We start from the raw sequence: 21,765 nt of genomic DNA, 5'->3' as shown, positions 1-21,765 counted from the left end.
TACAAAGGTTGTTGGGACACTTGAGTTGCTGTGTGTCCTTGGTAGAGCAATGTTTCCTGCTAACAGCCAGCCTTATCTCTCTGTTACCTAATCCTGTTGAATGGCTGGGCAGATTCATCTTTTATATAGTCATGTGTTGAGCATCCTTCCATGGATTCCCTAAGTAATGAAGTGGTATAGAGTGTTGCAAAGGTGTGCTGTCCATAGTGCTTCCTATGTATTTCAATAGTTTGGCTAGATCTTATATGTGCTCTCCACCCCCACTCCCACCCCCACCCCCACCCCAGTTTATATTACCTTGTGAATAAGGCATTTCAAATGTTTTTAAGCTTTTTTTTTTTTCTGCTTCAAAAATGTTTGATGTGGTTTGTTCTATATTATCATGATTTTAAGGGGTAGGTTGATGGCCATTTGTCAAATTTAACAGTTGAGTACTATTTCTTTTTGAATATCTGTTTGTTTAATGATGAAGTCAGAAGTACCTAGAGTTATCCATCCTTTAAGGTGGGAATAGTGGGAAGAGGGTATGTTAAAGGGTGGGTCATAGGGGAAGGACCAGCTAGTGGAAATCATGACTAACGCACTTCCTTTCCCGTCTGTCTGTTCATTCTATTCCCTTCCTGTCTTGAGTATGTAGACACTGAGAGGGAGCAGGATCAGCTTTGGTGTGCTTTCATGTCAGCAGAGCTGGGGATTGGGGTGAAGGGGTGCAGAGGTGGCATGTGAAGAGTCAGCCAGAGAGGTTCCACTGACCAGAGAAGTGAACCAAGCAGATGTGTCAACATATTGAGCGTAATGGGAGTGAGATTTCTCTTCCTCCATCTGATCACGAAATGACAAACTTGGGATGGGGAAAGGCAAGAAAGAACTCTAAAGTGTTGGACAGAGTAAGAAGAATCTATGAACTCCTGGGTTTTAAATGTGTGTGATAGTTGTGTGTCTGTTCACGCATAGGTGCAGTTAACTTCAAGATGTTTTTGGAAACATGGAATTAAGAGAGAAACTAATTTTTCCCTGACTGTTTTGAAATATGCTCTAATGCACGTGTGTGTTTCTTAGCCCTGTTCACTGAGAGGACTTAGAAGCAATGAGTGACAGGCATACGAAGCACACAGATCTTTTTTCCTAACTATCTTCCACTAAAAGAATCCAGAGTACAGATAAATAGCCAATCTAACATGGTACCTGGATCACAATATTTTACCAAGTTTTTATTTATAAATTTAATACAAGGCTAGGGAAACTTTTCCACTGGGAGAAGGGAGTGAACGCACAGATCTCGTGAAATAAAAAGTGATTTAATTTAGTTTCTGACTACCCGTCTCCCCCACAATTAGACTTACCAGTTTTCACTCAATTTGATATTGATTTTAAGATTTTTATTTGTTTTCATTTATTTGGAAGGAGGAATTCCTGGAAATTGTCTTGAGTATGATTCTGAATTGTGTTACTGTATATTGAATTCAGCTCTTTGATAAGAAAAGTAAGGTTATCAGGCAAAATCAGCAGCACACCAGGGGGAATGCTAGAGGACTTCAGAAGTTCATGGTGGGGCTGGCGCTGTGGCGCAGTAGGTTAATCCTCCGCCTGCAGCACTGTCATCCCATGTGGGCACCGGTTCTAGTCCCAGCTGCTCCTCTCAATCCAATTCTCTGCTATGGCCTGGAAAAGTAGTAGAGGATGGCCCAAGTCCTTGGGGCCCTGTGCCCACCTGGGAGATCCAGAAGAAGCTCCTGGCTTCCCAGCTCTGGCTGATGTGGTCATTTGGGGACTGAATTAGTGGATGAAAGACCTTTCTAAAACTCTGTTTCTCCCTCTCACTGTCTGTAACTCTGTCAAGTAAATAAATAAAATAATCTTTTTTTAAAAAAGTTCATGTTAAATGTGTATTAGGAGAAATATGCCTGGATTTAAATTTTTGTGCTTTGGCAGAAATCTGCTAAGTACTTTTTTTTTTTTTTTAAAGATTTATTTATTTGAAAGGTAGAGTGTTATGGAGAGAGAGAGACCACAGCAGCCGAATCTGGGTCTGGCTGAGGCCAGGAGCCAGGACCTCCATCCTAGTCTGCTGTCAGTGTGGTAGAGAACCAGACACTTGGGTCATCTTGCACTGCCTACCCAGGCGCATTAGCAGGCAGCTATATGGGAAATGGAATAGCCAGGACTTGAACTGGCACTCTGATAGGGAAATGCTGGCATCGGTATCATAATAGCGGCTTAACCTGGCGTGCCACAATGGTGGCCCTGGTAAGTACTTTTAAAATTAAGATAATTTGAAATTTGAGTAACCTGCCTTTTGAAGTGATTTGTGATGTTAAATGACATTTGTTAAAATAATAACCATAGTCCTAATCAGGCCAAGGTCACCGTGCTTGGTCAAGTGGGCTGAGTCAGAAATCCTTTGATCAAATCCCAGTTTTCCTGCTGGTTGTTGTGTTATGTTGGGCAAATCACAGAAGCTCTGCAGGTCTCAGTGTCTTCATCAGAAAACCAAAGCAGGTGGTCAGTGAAGATGGTGTTAGCTGTACACTGTTCATGGTCACAGTCTGAACTCCCAGCCTCATAACCTCATTCAGCAGCCTCTCAAAGCACAGAGACAGTTTGCTTTGTGAGCATCTTTTATTTAAAATTTTAAATATTAAAGAAATTTTTTTCCCTTTGTAAAAACTTGGGTGTGTGCTTTAGCTTTGGACTCATATTTGTCTTGTCTTTATATACCGACAAAATGATTAGACTAGGATTTCATTTCAAGATTTCATGAAAAGTTCAATCTTTATCTTTTCTAAGATTTATTTGTAAAACATTTCTTTCAGGTTATATTGTGTTTTTATGATTGCTATGTGTAGATTTATCTAATAGATTTCTAGACTCCTAACTTTTTCAATTTTCTGATAGCCACTGAATCTTAATAAGTGATTCAAATCCAGTCTTATGTGTGATGTTGTTGAAAAGGTTGTTTTATTTATTGGTTCTTCTCCCATCTGTCCGTCTTCATTAATTCTTTTGCACCCAACCCATATTATCTCCTTACATTAAAAAAAAAAAAAAGCCATCTGGCAGACGATACTTTAGTATGAAGCATCTGTCTTCAAATTTTTCCCAGAAAAATTTCCCAGCATAATGTCTCATTGATGCCTTTCATCCTCACCTCTGCCGTCTGAAGTATGAGAAGCCTTAAATGGTATTAAGAAGGCCAGTACTTTTGAATTAGTATAGTGCAGGGAGATATAAATGTTGGCTCTAACAGTTTTTAAATTCATTTGGACCTCTCAGATCTTAAGCTTTTCAAGCACCATTCATACACACAGCAGCTGTATCTTCTCCCCTTTTGCGTGCAAAAGTAACTTTTCCCACATTCACAAAGTGAAATAATGACAGAATTTTGAATAAAATATAAGAATTACTGCATTAATTTTTAGGCTATCCCTCTTCTCATTTAGTAGTAGTAGCACTGATTTTCCAGAGCTTATCTCTTCAGAAAAGAGGTGTCTTTCTGCCTTTGGCTGTTTCATAAAAATAGTTTACCTCACGAGCGTTAACTGAGTTATAAACTAAAAAATTTAGTCATTGTTTTAATTTTAGCCTAGGTAGTATATTACAATATTATCTCTCTATCCACTAATTCTAAGATATTTATATTTTAATTCACTTATTCTTAAATTTTATAGACATTTATATTAGATACATATATAGTGTGCTATATATGTATATATTTTAATTATATAATTTTTAATTTGTGCTTTAATTATATAAAACTAGGAATATAAAATATGTAGGTTCATTTCTTTTCAGAGGGTTAGAAATCTGTTATTTATTTGACTGTTAATCCCTTTTTATATAAATTCCCCTAGTGTTAAGTTACTCTTGATCAAATGACGGAAATGAAATGTTGCCTGGAGATCTTTTGTTCTGTGCTTTTGAAATATTGAAGCATGCCCTAATCTCCTCTCTTGTTTATGTAAGCAGTGCAGTGAGCTTGTTTTTCCTCTGGAGGATGGTGGAAGGTTCTCAGATAATTCACATTTACTTACTATTCTAGCAAACAAAACTCATGTATTAGATTTAAGAAATCTATTCCCTTTTATATCCTAAGGTGAAATATGACCTATTTTTAAAGAATCTGCTGAGGAATTGCAGTGGCAGTTTTCATTTCTTCTTCTATCTATGATAAGTTCCCTCAGCAAAGGTTTGCGCGGGAGCCTGTGCCGAGTGGTGTGGATGCAGAAGTGGTAAGACAGCTCCTACCCTCCAGGAGCTCACTGTAAAGTGAAATCGCGTCACATCATATCCTTATTATGAAAAGCTACACTGTTGAATTTTTTTCAAAGATTTATTTATTTATTTGACAGAGTTACAGACTGAGAGAGAGAGAGACAGAGAGAGAGGTCTTCCTTCCATTGGTTCACTACCCACATGGCCTCAATGGTCAGAGCTGCTCTGATCAGAAGCCAGGAGCCAGGTGCTTCCTCTCGGTCCCCCACATGGGTGCAGGGGCCCAAGCACTTGGGCCATCCTCTACTGCCTCCCCTCCCCCCCAGGCCATAGCAGAGAGCTGGACTGGAAGAGGAGCAACCGGGACTAGGACCAGTGTTCATATGGGATGTCGGTGCCGCAGGCGGAGGATTAACCTAGTGCACCATGGCGCCAGCCCCACACTGTTGAATTTTACATGTCTATTTATGTACACATATATCTGTAGGACCAAAACCCGTGTAAATCATGAACTACTAGGATGCAGAATGTGTGAAAAGTAGCACGTGTTTTGGAGTGACGCTTAGGACTACCTTGAGGCGTGGTGTCTACTACAGGATTAGCACTGACTGGAGGAAATGAGGACTTAGTTGGGAGAGAAAGAATAATGACTCCAGAGGCCAATTTTATCGTCGTTATCATGACATCGGTGTCTTCTGCATACTTCCCCACTTTTTTTTTAATGCTTAATCCGTTCACATTCTTCTCTGGTCGCATGTCCTGTTGTGTGGGTGGTGCTGGCAAGCTATGATTAGTTGCTCCTATTTTAAGTTGCACTGGGGAAACTAGTTTATGGTTGGTAGTGAGAACATCTGAGAAGTCTGTTTTCCCACCAGTTCCTAGAGTAGAACAGCGTTACAGAGCTTACTACTCACAACATACTGCTCAGGAGACATTTGGATCGAACGGTCTGCTATGACATTCAGCTCTGAAACATTATCAGAGCCGTATATAACATGTTTCGGAAGAATCAGGATCAGTATAGATAACGTGACTCATAATTTATATACCACCACAAAAAATATCACTAGCTTCACACGGGGTTTGCATTCTCAATTTTAACCTCAAAGTGGTCAAAGATGAAGTATTGATGTTAATTTATGTCCCTGATGATGGGCAGAGGCTAGAATATATTTTTGCTTTATTTTTTTTTGTTGGGATATAATTCATAGAAGATTCACCATTTTAATATGAAATACAGTATTTTTATTTATTTAGCAGATTTGCAATGTAGTGCAGCCAGCATTCCTATCACCCCCCAAACACTCTACCTGTCAGTCACTCTCAATCCACCCCCTTCCTCCTCCAGTGTCTGCCAACAACTGATCTCCTTTCTATTCTGTGGATTTTCCTATCTTGGAAATTTCATAAAAATATAACTTGTTTTTTTTTTTTTAATTTGTTTAGACACTACCAGAAGCATCTTTACCAAATTATGCCACAAATTTGAAAGACAAGAGTTCTTTAGTTTCATCTCTCTATAAAGTTATCCAGGAACCACAAAGTGAGGTAAGTATTCTTACAGTTTATGATGCTGTTTTTTTTTTTTTAAAGATTTATTTTATTTATTTGAAAGACAGTTACAGAGAGAGAGAGAGACAGAGAGAGGTCTTCCACCTGCTGGTTCACTCTGCAGATGGCCGCAATGGCTGGAGCTGTGCCGATCAGGAGCCAGGAGCTTCTTCCAGGTCTCCCATGCGGGTGCAGGGGCCCAAGCACTTGGGCCATCTTCTACTGCTACTCCAGGCCACAGCAGAGAGCTGGATTGGAAGAGGAGCAGCCTGGACTAGAACCGGTACCCAGATGGGATGCTGATGCTTCAGGCCAGTACTTTAACCCACTGTGCCACAGCACTGGCCCCTATGATGCTGTTATATTCAATTGATTATTTTTATTTTTATTATGAAGTGTAACGCATATAAAAGGGTAAGAAAATATATATGTTTAAAGAGCAATATGAAATGAAATCCAGTATGTACCATTTGTCAAGCAAAAATAGATAAATTTTTTAACATATTCCAAAAGCTATCTTTGAGCATTCTATGTATGTGTTTGTGCATGTGTGTGTGTGTGTGTGTGAGAGAGAGAGAGAGAGAGATCGGTTATTGCAAGGTTTATGACCTCATGTGTAATACTTTGTCAGGGATAAAGCTATGAGGATATAAAGATGTGGAGTAGGGAAGGTACGTGTTGGACCAAGGAGGTGAACCAAGATCTGAATGAATTAAAGTAAGCAAGAGAGACAAAAATCAGAGGCAAGAACTTTCCTGGAGGGGGAAAAATAGGTTGGAAGACCCTGAGATAGGTGTATGTACTGTGTCAAGAAACAGATATAGAGACAGTGTGTATGGGTATGGTGTTGTTTGCTTGAGTGGTGCTTTTAACTGAGTGCAATTTTAGATAGGCATACAATTGGAGGCTAAGAATGCTGAAGTCTGTCATGACATTAGCTCTTTTTTGAGAGTCATGGGATGCCTCTTTGGGGTTCTAGGAGTAGAGATCCTGGAATGAGAGAGGCCGCTACCAGCGGCTGCTGGCGCCTGAGCAGCAGAGTCCTTCCAACTGCTCTGTCTTCCCTACCTGTGTTCCTCAGTGGTTGTTCATACAAACATTTTGCAAGGTTTTCCTAGTAAATTTACGCAAGCTTGATTCTCCCAGTTTAGTTATTTTCCTCTGATTTATTTTTATTTATGTAAAAGGGAGAGAGAGAGAGAGAGAGAGAGAGAGAGAATGAGTCTTTCATCTGCTAGTGTATTCCCCAAATGCCAGCAACAGTTGGGGATGGGCCAGGCTGAAACCAGGAGCCTGGAACTCTATTTGGGTCTCCTACCTGGGTGGTAGTGGCCCAAGTACTTGAGTCATTGTCTGCTGCCTTCCCAGGTACATTAGCAGAGACCTGGATTGAAAGTGGAGCAGCCAAGACTCAAGCTTGTACTCCAATATGGGATGCAGGTGTTTCAGTCAGGGACTTAACCTACTGGCCACAGTGCCAGCTCTCCTACTTAGTTATTAAAGAGCATGTTTTGTGAACCGTTTCTACCACTAGAAATGTGTCTTGGATACAGACTTCTTAACTTATGAACGAATTGTTGTAAATGTCCCTTTGTAGCTTACTGTTTTAGAGCTCTGGATGTGTTTTAGAATGGAGACAAGATACATGATTAGGTTCTCATCAGACTCATAAAAAGCCTATTTAACACATAAAAAATAAACTTGAGGTACAGTTCTTTTTAATAGTACTGGATAACCTAACCACCATACATGACAATGTTTCCTTGAGAAAGAACACTCAGAATTTCAACCCAGACTCCAGGGAGCACAGCCTGTTCTAATGCTCCATGAACATTGCTTCAAATATATTCAAGTTAGGTTGTCAGACACTGCCTGTGTTTCCCAACCTGTATGTTACTATTTTCTTTTCCAAAACTCCAGAATGTTTATAAAGTAGTTAAAAGGCCTGAGTCTAGTTCTGACCTTTGTGATATTGGCCTCTTTGTCTCTATTTTCTCACTTGGAAAGTGTGGGTAATGATATTCCACCCTACAGTGTTTTGGAATTGATGAGGTTCATATATGGAAAAGTAGTACTTTGCAAACTGTAAAACACTGCACAGATACTGGTGTTGGTGTGGGTTTCAAACAGTTTCATCTAATCTTTCTGTGACATGTAATTTCTGCCTCCCCTTTGAGTCTGTCTTCATTTGGTCCTGCTTTCATAAAGCAACGACCCTTTAAATGTTGGACTTCAAGCTGGTTATAAGGCCTTTGAGTGTGTTTTGATTAAGTTTGATTCTGTGTTCTTGCAGACTGTCTTGAATACATTTTCTAATAAGGTTTTATAACTTGCAAATATTTGCTAGATGCGTCAAGTCTTACCAGTTGATCTAGTCAAAGCTTTCCCAGGGATTTGGAGATGAAGTGTATCATCCTACAAGTTTTCTTTTTATTTTTTAAGATTTATTTATTTATTTGAAAGTCAGAGTTACAGGAGGTGAGGAGGGAGACAGAGAGAAATCTTCCATCTGCTGGTTCACTCCCCAAATGGCTGCAATGACCAGAACTGAGCTGGTTTGAGGCCAGGAGCCAGGAGCTTTTTCTGGGTCTGCCTCATGGGTGCAGGGGCCCAAACATTCAGGCCGTCTTTTGCTGCTTTACCAGGTGCGTTAGCAAGGGGCTGGATTGGAAGTGGAGCAGCTGGGACTCAGACTGGTGCCCAAATGGGATGCAGGTGCCACAGGCAAGATTGTTGAGGCTGGTACACAAGGAAATTTAGAAACTGTATCCTGGAAGCTAACCAGTCTTTCCTTCTTCTTATCATTTCTAATGTCTTTCTTCCAAATTCCTACTCTAAGATCTTTTTTTGTTTGTAAATGGGGTTACTTCACCTCCTGCCCTCCAGTTTCCTGCTGCCTTCCCATAGCCACAGTGGACACCTGTCGCCCTCTAAAGACCATTTAGAGAGTGGGAAAACATTCCTTATGAGGAGTAACTGTCAGAAGTTAGGTAGTTTGTCTGATAGGAAAGTTTAACTTGATTTAGTCAATGTTTACTGAAATGTGACTTTTGTTAAATCTTATTTAAATAATGTTGACTTTAATTTTCAGTTTACATATTTAAATTATTTGAAACCAAAACACCCACTTTAAATTAGTTTCTGTTCATTTCAATTATTGGCAGTAGAAAATCTGTTTAGTAAAATGAGTTAAATCCATTATGTAAACTAGTGAAGTATATAGTTCATTGAAAATATAATAGCTGGATTGTTTCCTTGAAAAATCAGTACCCTGTGAATCTTGTGACATATTGACTTGTGTGTGATTGTTCTGTATACTGTAAAATAATATTATCTATGAGTGTCTTTTATCTTGCCTTTCTGAATTGAAAAAAGACAGTCTATTGTGAAGATACAGCCGCTCTAGTAACTGGGTAGTGGTGGGGGTATGGTGGGAAAGGAGACGGTTACAGATGGCTCCAAATTATGGTGTGTTTTTTTTTTTTTTTTTTTTTTTTGACAGGCAGAGTGGACAGTGAGAGAGAGAGAGAGACAGGGAGAAAAGTCTTCCTTTTGCCGTTGGTTCACCTTCCAATGGCTGCCCCGGCTGGCACAATGCAGCCGGCGCACCGCGCTGATCCAAAGCCAGGAGCCAGGTGCTTCTCCTGGTCTCTCATGCGGGTGCAGGGCCCAAGCACCTGGGCCATCCTCCACTGCACTCCCGGGCCATAGCAGAGGGCTGGCCTGGAAGAGGGGCAACCGGGACAGAATCCGGCGCCCCGACCAGGACTAGAACCCGGTGTGCCAGTGCTGCAGGTGGAGGATTAGCCTGGTGAGCCGCGGCGCCGGCCTCCAAATTAGGTTTAAAACAAAATTGGGGCTGGTGCTATGGCTTAGTGGGTAAGGCCACCACCTGCAGTGCCAGCATCCCATGTGGGTCCTGGTTCGAGACCCGGCTGCTCCACTTCCAATCCAGCTCTCTGCTATGGCCTGGGAAGGTGGTAGAAGATGGCCCAAGTCCTTGGGCCCCTGCACCTGTGGGGGAGACTGGGAAGAAGCTCCTGGCTCCTGACTTCTGATGGGCAGAGCTCCAGCCATTGTGGCCAACTGGGGAGTGAACCATCGGATGGAAGACCTCTCTCTCTTTCTCTCTCTCTCTCTGCCTCTCCTCTCTCTGTGTAAATAAATTTACTTTTAAGTAAATAAATAAATCTTTTAAAAAATTATAGGGACATTTAGATTATCTGGGGGACAATTAACCATGGTTACAATCAGAATCTCAACCCAGGGGCTCTGTAATTATTCAGCTATCGTACATGCTAGTCACTGCTGTTAGAGACAGCTCGGAAGGGAGATGTGGCAGTGACTTCCTAGTTTCCTTGACCCCATGGCAAGCCATTTCTATATTGTCATGTATTTAACCAGCAGTGATGGATATTAAGGAAGAAACTTCCGACAACTTAGCTATTTTCAGAAGTTAAAAAGACATGGTTTTCATACCTATACTATCTAACAGTTCAAGATGGTCTTGAAGTTTACACTCTGCCTTCATACTTGTGTTGCACTGTGTGCCCATCCCCCAAGGTTCCAAAAGTTTACTAAATAGCTTAGTCATGAATAGCTTTGCTTCAAAAAATATTAAAATATTTATATATTTCATTAGTCACCAATCCAGAAAAACCTTTTACATTTCATATAACAATGTCATTCAAATGCGTTTCATTTTCCTTCCAGTTGCTAGAACCTGTCTGTCACCAGCTCTTTGAGTTCTATCGCAGTGGGGAGGAACAGTTGCTTCGGTTCACCCTGCAGTTTCTCCCAGAACTGATTTGGTGCTACCTCGCAGTTTCAGCCAGCAGAAACGTGCACAGCAGCGGATGCATCGAAGCTCTTCTCTTAGGGGTTTACAATTTGGTTTGTATTTAATGTAGTTAACACAGTGTTTTTTAGCAAAATCCAATCCATAACCTTTGCAACTTTTTTTTTTTTGGTAAAGCTTATGTTTGTTTTTCATATATCAAATGACTCATAGTTCATTCTCTCTCAAAAAAAGAAAAAGATTGTATGTGGTTAGAGACTCTACAGGCATACATGTAATTATGTAAAAAAACCCTTATGGATTGATTGAAGACTAGAAATCAAATGATTTCAATTCTTTTAAGGAGGTACCCAAAAAATATGATTGTTGTGTTTTAAATTTTGAACTTAAAATGTACTGCTCTTAAATGATGTTTCTGACCTTCACAAAAAGTTTAGAAAAAACCTCATCTAATATTCAGCATAGTCCCGTAAAATGTGGATCACCTCCAGGGTTTGCACCATTGATTTAGGATTTTCATTACTTAGAATTTTCAATACTAATAGAGTTTATATATCAATTAGTATGATGTTCTAGATACTTATGGTTTATAGTTTTAAAAATGGAAAAGAAATTTAAGACCCATTCTTATTTATATCCTTAATTGATTTAGAAAATGTAACTGGCTTTATTAGAAAGATCAGTGTTTATTAAGACATTGTATCTGTGTCTGAGCCATTCTCAAAGCTATTTGTTACTTATATTTTAAAACTAAGAGGATATGCATTTTAACTATTGCTATTTATGAATAATTGATAATAGAGTCTCATGGTTTAAGATTATAATTGACTTTAAGATTCCTTTCTACTCAGGTCTTTTTTTTTAAATTTAGACTAACAAAATGAATTTATGTGTAAAAAAGGTAAATATGTCAAGATATTTTCTTTCACTTTTGTAGGAAATAGTTGACAAACAGGGACATAGCAAAGTATTGAGTTTTACGATTCCATCTTTATCCAAACCATCTGTGTATCATGAAGTAAGTGACATTTTATCAAAGTAAGTTTACTAGTCCTAAGGTTTGATATTGCCTTAAATTAGGGGTTAGTTATCGAGGCGAACAAAATTGATGAATTTATTAGTACCTTAAAAAGTATAAATTACCAAAGTATTTACTGTTTCCAAAATAAAATGAATAATCAAAATCATTAAACTCTGAATTAAAATTTGATAGTAAAAGATCCGTTGAAAGTAGTCTGTTTTCTCAGCTCCTGAGAGATGTCTAATCTGATTGTTTTTGTATATAGCAATTGTGTATTTCCACAGCAGAATTTTTTGAAATCATTTCTTATTTATCCTTTGTGGTTTGGTTTTAAATTATTTATTTCTTTTTTAGCAGAAAATTTGGTAGTTAGTCTGAATATTTTTAGTGTATATCATGTTCATGGTAGTCATTCTTAGTGGTGTATGTACTGAAAATACCATATTTTCAATGGAATAGCTTTTCCCCCTTTGTTCAAATGTCTTTTCTGCAGCCTTCCAGCATTGGGTCCATGGCCCTGACTGAAAGTGCACTCTCCCAGCACGGTTTGTCCAAAGTTGTGTACAGTGGACCTCATCCTCAAAGGGAGATGCTGACAGCACAGAATAGGTATACCATTGGGACTGACTTTAAAAAGTGATTTCAGTAGATTTATAGTATTGTTTAATCAGTTATATATGGCAACTTATCTGAATAGTGAGTCATCTTATGCAAGAGAAATACACATCTAGATTTGTCACTGTGCTTTGCTTCGTGTGTCATCTGGAACATTCAATTTTAAAGATAAGTTTGCATGGCTGTTCCTTGGAAAGTCTTTTTCCTTTTTAGCTTCTTACCATTATTGGGATCCTTATGTTATGCAGGTCTGTTCTATAACATAAGTCTCCCCTGTGGTCACACTCCTGCCTATTATGGTTGACTTCTTAGCATTCTAAAGATCTCTTCTTATTCTTTTGGTTTGTCTTTAGGTTTGAAGTGTTGACATTCCTTTTGTTGTGTTATAATGCTGCCTTAACCTATATGCCCGGTGTTTCTCTTCAATCACTGTGTCAAATTTGCTCAAGGTAAATTAAAATTCAAATGTTTTTAATGTTGTAATATATGAATCTAGGATTGCTGGTTTGTTGCATTACCTAAATGGCTTTTGTTTTATGCAATCATGTTTTTAAAACATTAAGTTAATATAAATCTCAGCCTACCCAACTCCTAGGAAGCTTCCCATGAATGACAATCACAAAAGACATGATGAAGAATATAGAGCGTAACAACACTTAAATACAATATTTAACCAGGAAAGTATTATACTGTGTATCTAAAGTGGTGGAACTATTATGACCTTTCAAGTTTGGGCATGTGTTTGGTTTCTTTTTGTTTACTTTTACTTATTTATTTTTTCTGTGCCGAGGAATAAGTAAGAGATACAGAATTTAAAGCTTTTCTTGTTAAAAAAAAAATGGAGGCAAGGAGGTGGTTAAATAAATTATAATATCCTTTAATGTATTGTGGAAACATTAAAAAATCCTAATTTAAAGGAGCATTAAGTGATAGTTATATATTGTATGATTCCTGTGCTTGCTGAATATGACTGGAATATTAATGATGATTATATCCAGTAGATGGAATTATGATTTATTTTAATTTTTTCCTTTGTGATTTTCTATGGTTCTTTACAGTTTCACTGGGAAACATATTACTTTTTTTCTAAACAAATAAAACAAAAAAGACAGAAATTATTCCTTTGATAATTCAGGTGAATAAGGGAAATTGTATGATTAAGGAATTTATAGAATAATTTGTATTGAGGGGCCAACGCCGTGGCTCACTTGGTTAATCCTCTGCCTGCAGCACCAGCATCCCATATAGGGTGCCAAGTTCTAGTCCCGGTTGCTCCTCTTCCAGGCCAGCTCTCTGCTGTGGCCCGAGAAGGCAATGGATGATGGCCCAAGTGCTTGGGCCCCTGCACTCGCATGGGAGACCAGGAAGAAGCACCTGGCTCCTGGCTTCGGATTGGCACAGCGCCGACCATAGCAGCCATCTGGGGAGTGAGCCAATAGAAGGAAGACCTTTCTCTCTGTCTCCCTCTCACTATCTATAACTCTACCTGTCAAATTAAAAAAAAAAAAAAAAGAATTTGTATTGGGGAACTTATTTAGAAAATGCAACTTAGCCAGAGGGAGGTCCATTGAGCAATACTTAAAAGTCAAACTGATCAAAACAGTAAAGGTGAATCTGGTACTGGCTAGGTGGAAGACCATGTGAAGCAGTGGAGAATGGAGTTAACAGGCAGGGGGCTTGCAGAGAGAGAATTTCAGATGATTCCTGAGTCAGAGTATAATTACATTTCCTAATTTTGAAAGATGGTGCCAATGTGCTCTCTGTACCACTGACTGAGTCATTCTGATACATTTCTTGCTTTAAATCATCTAAAGGAAGAGCTTTTCCAGACTTCTGAATTTCATAAATTGGTAAAGTTTCAAAACGGATAGAAAGAGAGCCAACTTTTTATTTTGCCAAGTTGTTGTGTTAAAGATCTCTACTATGACATTATTTAACAAGCAGGAGACTGTTTCACAAGAAAAATGGGGAAAGAGTGAAGGGAAGGACAGTGATTTGTAAAAGAAGAATGGAGTAAGTCTGGCCTTCCTTGTTTCTCACTTCACTGTGGTCCACGGAAGACTTTGTAAGGGACTGAAAGGAGGTTAAGGACCACTCTTCAGAAATCCTAGTTTAAAGGGTGAACACCACAGAACCACAGAACTACAGGACCACAGAACCACAGAACTCCAGAACTCGAAACACTGCCAAGGCCAGGGCGTGCTCTGAAGCAGTTGCTTAGATGGTAGGACGCAGGAATGCATACACTGGGGTACTTCAGGAAGTTGGGAGGACATAGAATTGAAAGATTTATTTTGATGCAAAGAAACCTTGAAACCCATGCATTTTTTTTCATAATACACATTTTCCATTAAAGCCGTCCTCATATACGTGTGTGTTGATGAACATACGCATGTATGCATGTATGTTTGTATAGTTTATGGATATGTACATAACTATCTTTGAGACTCCACATTCTCATACAGTGCCCTAATAACAATCACTGCTGATGCTGCCCTGAAACTACTCATGGGAAAACCAGGGAAGAACATGTGTCCCTGGTTTTTGTCCTGTGGAACTCCGGTGCACTGCCTCCTAATATAACCACATTTATAATGTAGGTAAAAAATTATAGTGTATTAATGTTACCTAACCAGGGAACTGGATAATTTTTCAACACAGAATGCAGGCAGAAACTGGTTTTGAAAGCCAGCTGCAATAGAAGTTACTTAAAAAATAGCTGTAAGAGGAGCCAGTGTTGTGGCTCAGAGATTAAGGTGCCACTTGCAACATTGATGTCCCATGTCACAGTGATACCCTGAGTCCTAGCTTCTCTGCTTCCTATCCAGCTCCCTGTTGATGTGCTTGGGGAGGCAGTGGAAGATGGCCAGAATGCTCGGGTCCCTGCCACTCATGTGGAGAGCAGGATGAAGCTCCTGGCTCCTGGCTTTGGTCTGACCCAGCCCTGGCTGTTGTAGTCATTTGGTGAGGTATCTCTCTTGCTCTTTCTGACTTTCAAATAAATTAATAAATCTTTACCAGAAAAAGAGAGGAAAGGAAAGAAGGAAGGAGGAAAGGAAAGAAAACAAGAGAGAAGAAAAAAAAGAAAAATGAGCTGTAGAATTTTGGCTAAGGAAGATTTTTGGAAGAAATATATTAGATTAATCTGTGCACAGGAGAAATGAATTCTATATAAATGTTCCCCAACATAAAAAAAAAAAAACAAGGGTTTGTGTGTTGAGGAGGTGGGTGAGAGCTGACTTAAGTAATTCAGAAGACTTAAGCTATTTAAGTAATGCTGATTCTTCACCTACAAGATATGGTATAAGAGTAACTCCATCAAATTTGTCATTCCTGTCTCTTAATTTTTTAGGTTTTTTATTTTTATTTTAAATTTCCTGCTATTGTATTCTCAATGATAAAATCCAGTTATTTCTCTTAACTCCTGTATCTTTTGTTTATCAAATATTCAAATTACAAAGTTTTATATATTCTAATGACTAGAAAAGGGTAGTGAAACACATCTTCCTAATCTTGCTAAGCCTAGTTTATGTCTATGGAAAGAAAGCTGGTTCCAGAGCTGTGGTGATGAGTGTGTTATAAATAAAGATGGAAGTAATCACATTGTTTTTTGGTTAAACCAATCCGTTTGGCCACGCACCACTTGTTTTCAGTTGCTGCTCATTTTGCTTCACAATTACCAGTCAGGTCATTTAGGAAAAAGGCTACATAAATACAACCAGAAAAAGCTCAGTGCACATCTGAACTAGGATCAGTGACAATGTGTCAATTCTCTGTAATCTTCTGATTGTAATGCATTGGGGTAATAATTAAAACAGTGTTTGAAGACTTCCCTCCCAGTCTCTGGCACACAAATCCCATCTACTGAGGAGGAATCTTCAGTTACTGTGTGCTTTGCCTTCCTGAATCAGCCTGCTGGCTAGCTTGGTGGTGTGTGTTCTTCCTACATAGTGTGCGCGGACAACCTGAAGAAGACGTCTCAAACTGGGCAAGAGCTGGACTGAAGACGTTATAGTCAAATTTGTATTCTTTGCTAGCACTAACCACTATATATGGCACTACATAAAGGAATATACTCATCAGTACTCCCTGTAGGTTTTGTTAGTATATCCCAGAGTCCTCTAGGTTTGTGGGATGGATTTCTTTTATTTATTTTTTTTTAAGTTACCGTTGGCCACCTCTGATAATGCAAGGCTGTTTAACAGATGGCTAATCTTGGCCTCTTGATGTGGAATGAAAGTACCAAAGATGAAGCCATCATAGGCCATGAAGTTGAATTCTCTCTCGCTGTCCGAGGGACACCCCTGGTTAGTCATGCTGCTGGCCAACTTGGGACATGGACTGCTGTGAATGCTCATTAGTGTATTTGTTCCTGTGATAAATGAAGCCTGCCCCTCTCCTCACTTGTGGACCAGTGTTCCTGACCACCTGGACGCATTTCTTCTTGTTTTCTGTCCATTGAGGGCACTCTTGTATGAGTAGTGAATTCTCCTATTCCAGTTACTTCCTTACACACACACACACACACACACACAACCAGTTACAAGTGACAGTTATCATATGGCTGTACCCCAGTAATGAACACACATTCACATTCACAGTGTATGCACAGAATCACTTTCTTTCCTCCTCACCTGTTTGCTATTCTCATACCAACAGTCCTAGAGCATAACTGATATTATTAGGGCATTCCTTGTTGAGAGAACCTGTGGCTGATTTTTTAATTTCTTACTCTTTTCTTTGGAAACTTATTTTTACCTATTTAAACCTTGTCCATCCTTCACAACCCCAAGAAAGATAATCTTTCCATCAGCTACTTGAGCATGGCTTTTGTGCATGTTCATCACTTGAGGAAAATGACAGAAGAGGAAACCTTTGTTAAGCTCCTAAATTCAAAAAGCAGAAGCATGAGGACAGAAGACAGTGCATAACCTCACCGAAACAGGCCACCTTCCTTTTTAAAGAATTATTTGAAAGGCAGAGTTAGAGAAATATTTTTCATCTGCTGGTTCACTCTCCAAATGGCCACAATAGCCAGAGCTGAGCCAGGCTGAAGCCAGGAGCCTGGCACTCCATTCAGTTTTCTTGCATGGGTGGCAGGGGTCCAAGCAGTTGGGGCAGCTTTGGCTGCTTCTCCAGGCGCATTAGCAGGGAGCTGGATTGGAAGCAGAGCAGCTGGGACTCTAGCCGGTGCTCATATGGCATGGCAGTGTCCCAGGTGGCAGGTTAACCTGCTGCACCACAACGCCAGTACCAGAATGGGCCTTCTAATTATCTTGTGGTTATAACTTAGAATATATTAATAGCGATCTCCAAAGTTCACCTTTACTCTAAAAATAAGACCAGTGTTTCTCAACAGAGAAAGAGAATCACAGCAAAGAATCTTCCACACTTACAAGTCGATACTCAGAACTTCTCCCAGAAATTTATTGACAAAATGTGTTTTTCAAAAAGGATTTTCTTTGAATGTGATTGAAGAAGGTGTTCATTGGGTTTTGGATTGGAGGAGGGAACCAGACAATTTCAGGATAGAGCCCTGATGAATAGGGGAGTCAAACGTCCATGTGGCAGGTAGCTTCATTGCTTGCTTGTATTCTGTTTTGCATTTTGTTTATATTCGGTGAAGGGTGTATGAGAACAGGCTGTCTTTGAATAGTGAAGTGAAACTGAAGAGTAGCTCAGAATTTGTAAGTACTGAAAGAAATGAATGGAAAAAAAAGTTAATGATGCAGCTGGCCAGGTCTGGACTGTTTTGCTTCTCAGCTCAAATGTTGCCTCCTTGGTGAGGCCCTCCATGACCATCTATTCTAAAGGAGCACCTTGCCACTTGAGTTTATTTCCTTATAGCACTTGTTACGCTGCAATTGCCTGGCTTGTTTATTTGGTATGGTCTGTCAGCTGCTAACGACTTCAGGAAGTCAGGGACTTTGGCTGTTTTTGTATCCTGAGAACTTAGAGAAGTGCCTGGTATTCAGGAGAACCTTAATAACTTTGTTGAACAAATGAATGAATGATAGATGATCTCTTCTACTTCATATTTATGATTCTGTAAGTAGAATTAGGACTAAAGGAAATAACTTTTTACTTTTAAAGGATCTTTTGTTAATGAATGCAAAATCCACAGTCTTAGTTTTAGGAGTTATAGAAAAACTAACCCTTTGCATTTCTGAAAAATGGTTTTAGTTCATTCAGCTCCTCGTAGATAAGTGCTTCTTCCCTTACGCTTAGCTAGTAGAGAAAATGAGGAAAACTGAAATCTTATTTCCTTTGTAAATCTTTCAGGTGTGTTGGTGTTTGAGAGAATTGTCTCAGTAATTCTTACCTAAGTGAATTTAAAAGTTGGTTGACTACTCTAGAACCATGACTCTTTTTTAAGTCTTTAATAACAGCAACAACTTAATCTGACCCTAGCATCTTTTCTGAATCTTATCCCTCTTTGCTGGTTTCTAAACCTGTGTGTGTCTAATCTAGTTACTATCTCCATCAAGTGTTCCATTGATCCCTTCTCAGAATTAGGACTCTCCCTGTTACCGCTGATACCTACATTAAATTAGGTTGTTCCACAGGAAGCCTTTCTGGGCTTGTTGCATCTGGGAAGAGGAGGGACGGAAGTGGCCCAGGGTCAGCTGGAGGCTCAGATGTTTTAAGGATATTTCCTCCCATTGCATCGTCTGCATTGTTGGCGTTGTACTTTCTTTTTGAAGATAGGCTTCATCCATGTGATAAGAACAGTGACCTCAGGTAGCCAAAAGCTTTCATTGGTCTACCTGTGGTGACTTCAGTAGAGAGAACATGTTCTCTCTCAGCTTCCGTATGGAAAACAATCCAGCAAAGAACCCAGTTCTAGTCTGAGGCTTCTACGTACCCCTCTGGGGCCATGTTGGGTAGTATTACTGGAGGAATAAGGAATCAGGTAGCTCTTGGTTTGGTCTCCCTCACATGAAAGTCCAAGCTGGTAGATGGACTGGGGTTAGATTGATCATGTTTCCAGTGTGTTCCCACTCCTTCTATTGTGGGGTTCTGCCATTCTTCAGGTTAAAGGGAGGTGGGCCACTGTTACTACATCTGCCTTCTATTCCATAAGCAGGGAGGAGGAGGGGGGAGGCACGCAGCTGATTCTTCAAGGCTTGCCACGCCAGTTAATGTACCATTGTCCAGAAACTAGGCACATGGTCTCTTAGCTGCAAGAAAAACTAGCAAATGTAGTCTCCGACAGGGTGGCCAGTATTCTAGCTAAAATTCATGGCAGGGAGAGGAGGGGAATGTGCCTTATATATTGAATATGATATATTACAATCCTGTGATTGTACTTGACAGTGGGAGACTAATTCCTGAAGGTAAGAGGAATGGCGGTGGTGTTAATAGACACGGAAGGCAAAGCTGACATCATGTAATCTGTGTAGAGATCAGCAAGCCTGAACCTCCACGTCTTTCAGCACAGTGCGTCCTGTTGTCCCGATTTAGAGATACTAGCATCTAGCGAGCTGTCCAGTGTAAGTGTGGAATAATTATTCACCTCTCTTGTTCCTTCATTCTCACGCCTGACTGTGTTTCCCAGATGTGGCTCCAAGCCCACCCTTCCTCCTTCTTCCCACCAGGACTTCTTTAGCTCGGGACCCCTTCTTCTCAATCCTGGGATGCTTTGAGACCACCCAGGCTCCCACCGCTCCCTCCCCATGCAGTTCCAGTGAGCTCCTCCCGTGCAGAGTAATACCATCAAAGGAGCAACTGGAACCTGTCACTCCCTGGCTTCAAACAACAGGAGCCTTTAGCGGTTTCCCATTCTCCATGTGGTCATACCTAGCGGCTGTGAGATGCACCAGGATCTGACCCCAGCCAGCTAGTTTCTCCATCATTTCCTAGCGTCCTCAGCGTCCCGCTCTTTCGTCCCGCCTCTGCCTTCGCCCTGAGGAAAATGCTGTTCAAAGGGATCTTTTTCTGAGAGACCCTTTCTGACCCCTCACTTCTGCCACCGCGCCGCGGCACTCTCTGCTCTTGCCACCTCTGGCCTGGGTCATTCAAGCACATACACATTCCTACCCAGTCTCTGTGATCGGGGCACTGCAGCTGCCAGCTCCGTCTCTGCTGCCTGACGCAGCATCAGTCTTTAATAAGCATCGACTGAGTGATAAAGGAGTTCACGAAAATTCCTGCCTCTCACACATGGTTGGTTCTCTATTTACTTCCACCCCTACCGTTCCATAAAGTATAAGAAAGTAAACTTCTCTATGCTGGCCTCTGTAAATAGTAAAGGAGCCCCTGTTCTACTTTGGGAGTAAATCTTTTTAATTTCAAATAAACTCTAAGTGGCTTTTATTTCATGAGCAGCTAGTTTTTCTGTTTCCCTGCTTGCTTTTTACGCTTGTTTCTAACACATTCTGAGATCCTCTTGATGTCGAATGAATTTATATTTATTCTTTGCAGTTGCTTGGTATTAATGAGATTCTCAGAGAGGTATGTTTCAAATGGTCTGTGTGATGTACATTGGGATTTTTAAAGCAAAGGCCTAGATTCACAAAGCAGAGGCAATACTAAATTTTTTTTAAAATTTTATTTATTTATTTATTTGAGAGGTAGAGTTATAGACAGAAAAAGAAGAGAGAGGTCTTCCATCTGCTGATTCACTCCCCAAATAGCCTAAAAAGCCAGAGCTGGGCCAGACTGAAGCCAGGAGTCAGGAGCTTCTTCTAGGTCTCCCACATGGGTGCTAGGGTCCAAGCACTTGGGCCGTCTTCCACTGTTTTCTCAGGCCATAGCAGAGGGCTGGATCAGAAGTGGAGCAGCTGGGACTCAAACCAGCACCCATATAAGATGCCGGCACCACAGGCAGAGGCTTAGCTTTCTGTGCTATGACGCTGGTCCCTATTCTTCTTTTTTTTTTTTTAAGATTTGATTTTTTTTTATTTGAAAGTCAGAGTTACAGAGAGAGGGAGAGAAGGAGAGAGAGAGAGAGAGAGAGAGAGAGAGAGAGATCTTCCATCCACTGGTTAACTCCCCAAATGGCAGCAATGACCAGGGCTGGGTCAGACTGAAGTCCGGAGCCAGGAGCTTTTTCCGGGTCTCCCATGTGGGTGTAGGGACTCAAGCAATTCAGTTGTCTTTTCTGCTGCTTTCCCAGGAGCATTAGCAGGGAGCTGGATGAGAAGTGGAGCAGCTGGGATTCAAACCAGCACCCATAAGGGATGCTGGGCTTCGCAGGTGGCAGCTTTACCTGATAAGCCAGAGCACCGGCCCCAATACTAAGTTCTAGGTATTGACTACTGTGGAACAATAGGCAAACCCTTAGAATTTATTGGCTGGTACTACACTAAGTAAAGTTATGTTATATCAACCACAGCATATTGGGAGAATGAAGCTATTTTCTAGTAAATTGATTTATTAAGAATAGAAATTTATTGTTTTGTTTAAAAGCAATTCATGTTATAATAGAAAATTTAGAAAACATGTGTGAATATAAATTCCCACAGATTAGAGATTATAATTCTTTTTTTAAACTTTTATTTAATAAATATAAATTTCCAAAGTACAGTTTATGGATTACAATGGCTTTTTCCCCCATAACTTCCCT

The 21,765-nt window shown here is 40.1% G+C and overlaps 1 protein-coding gene across 7 annotated transcripts in view; it reads left to right on the top strand.

Moving 5' to 3' along the window:
* HYCC1 (hyccin PI4KA lipid kinase complex subunit 1) overlaps positions 1 to 21,765 on the top strand; it is a 117,274-nt gene that overhangs the window by 40,101 nt on the left and 55,408 nt on the right. For all 7 annotated transcript variants that reach the window (XR_007922101.2, XM_070059649.1, XM_051852811.2 and 4 more), the window contains exons 3-7: positions 5,659 to 5,760; positions 10,477 to 10,656; positions 11,499 to 11,579; positions 12,076 to 12,191; positions 12,551 to 12,646. Coding sequence is in view for 6 of the 7 variants with exons in the window: in XM_070059649.1 (XP_069915750.1) it covers positions 5,659 to 5,760; positions 10,477 to 10,656; positions 11,499 to 11,579; positions 12,076 to 12,191; positions 12,551 to 12,646 (575 nt within the window). In the remaining variant the exon portion in view is untranslated. The remainder of the gene's footprint in view (positions 1 to 5,658; positions 5,761 to 10,476; positions 10,657 to 11,498; positions 11,580 to 12,075; positions 12,192 to 12,550; positions 12,647 to 21,765) is intronic.

This window comes from Oryctolagus cuniculus, chromosome 16 (assembly GCF_964237555.1).
Source record: "Oryctolagus cuniculus chromosome 16, mOryCun1.1, whole genome shotgun sequence".
In the NCBI taxonomy this organism is placed as follows: domain Eukaryota; kingdom Metazoa; phylum Chordata; class Mammalia; order Lagomorpha; family Leporidae; genus Oryctolagus; species Oryctolagus cuniculus.
Note: the sequence above shows the minus strand (reverse complement) of the source record. Positions and strands in the feature narration are given on the sequence as shown.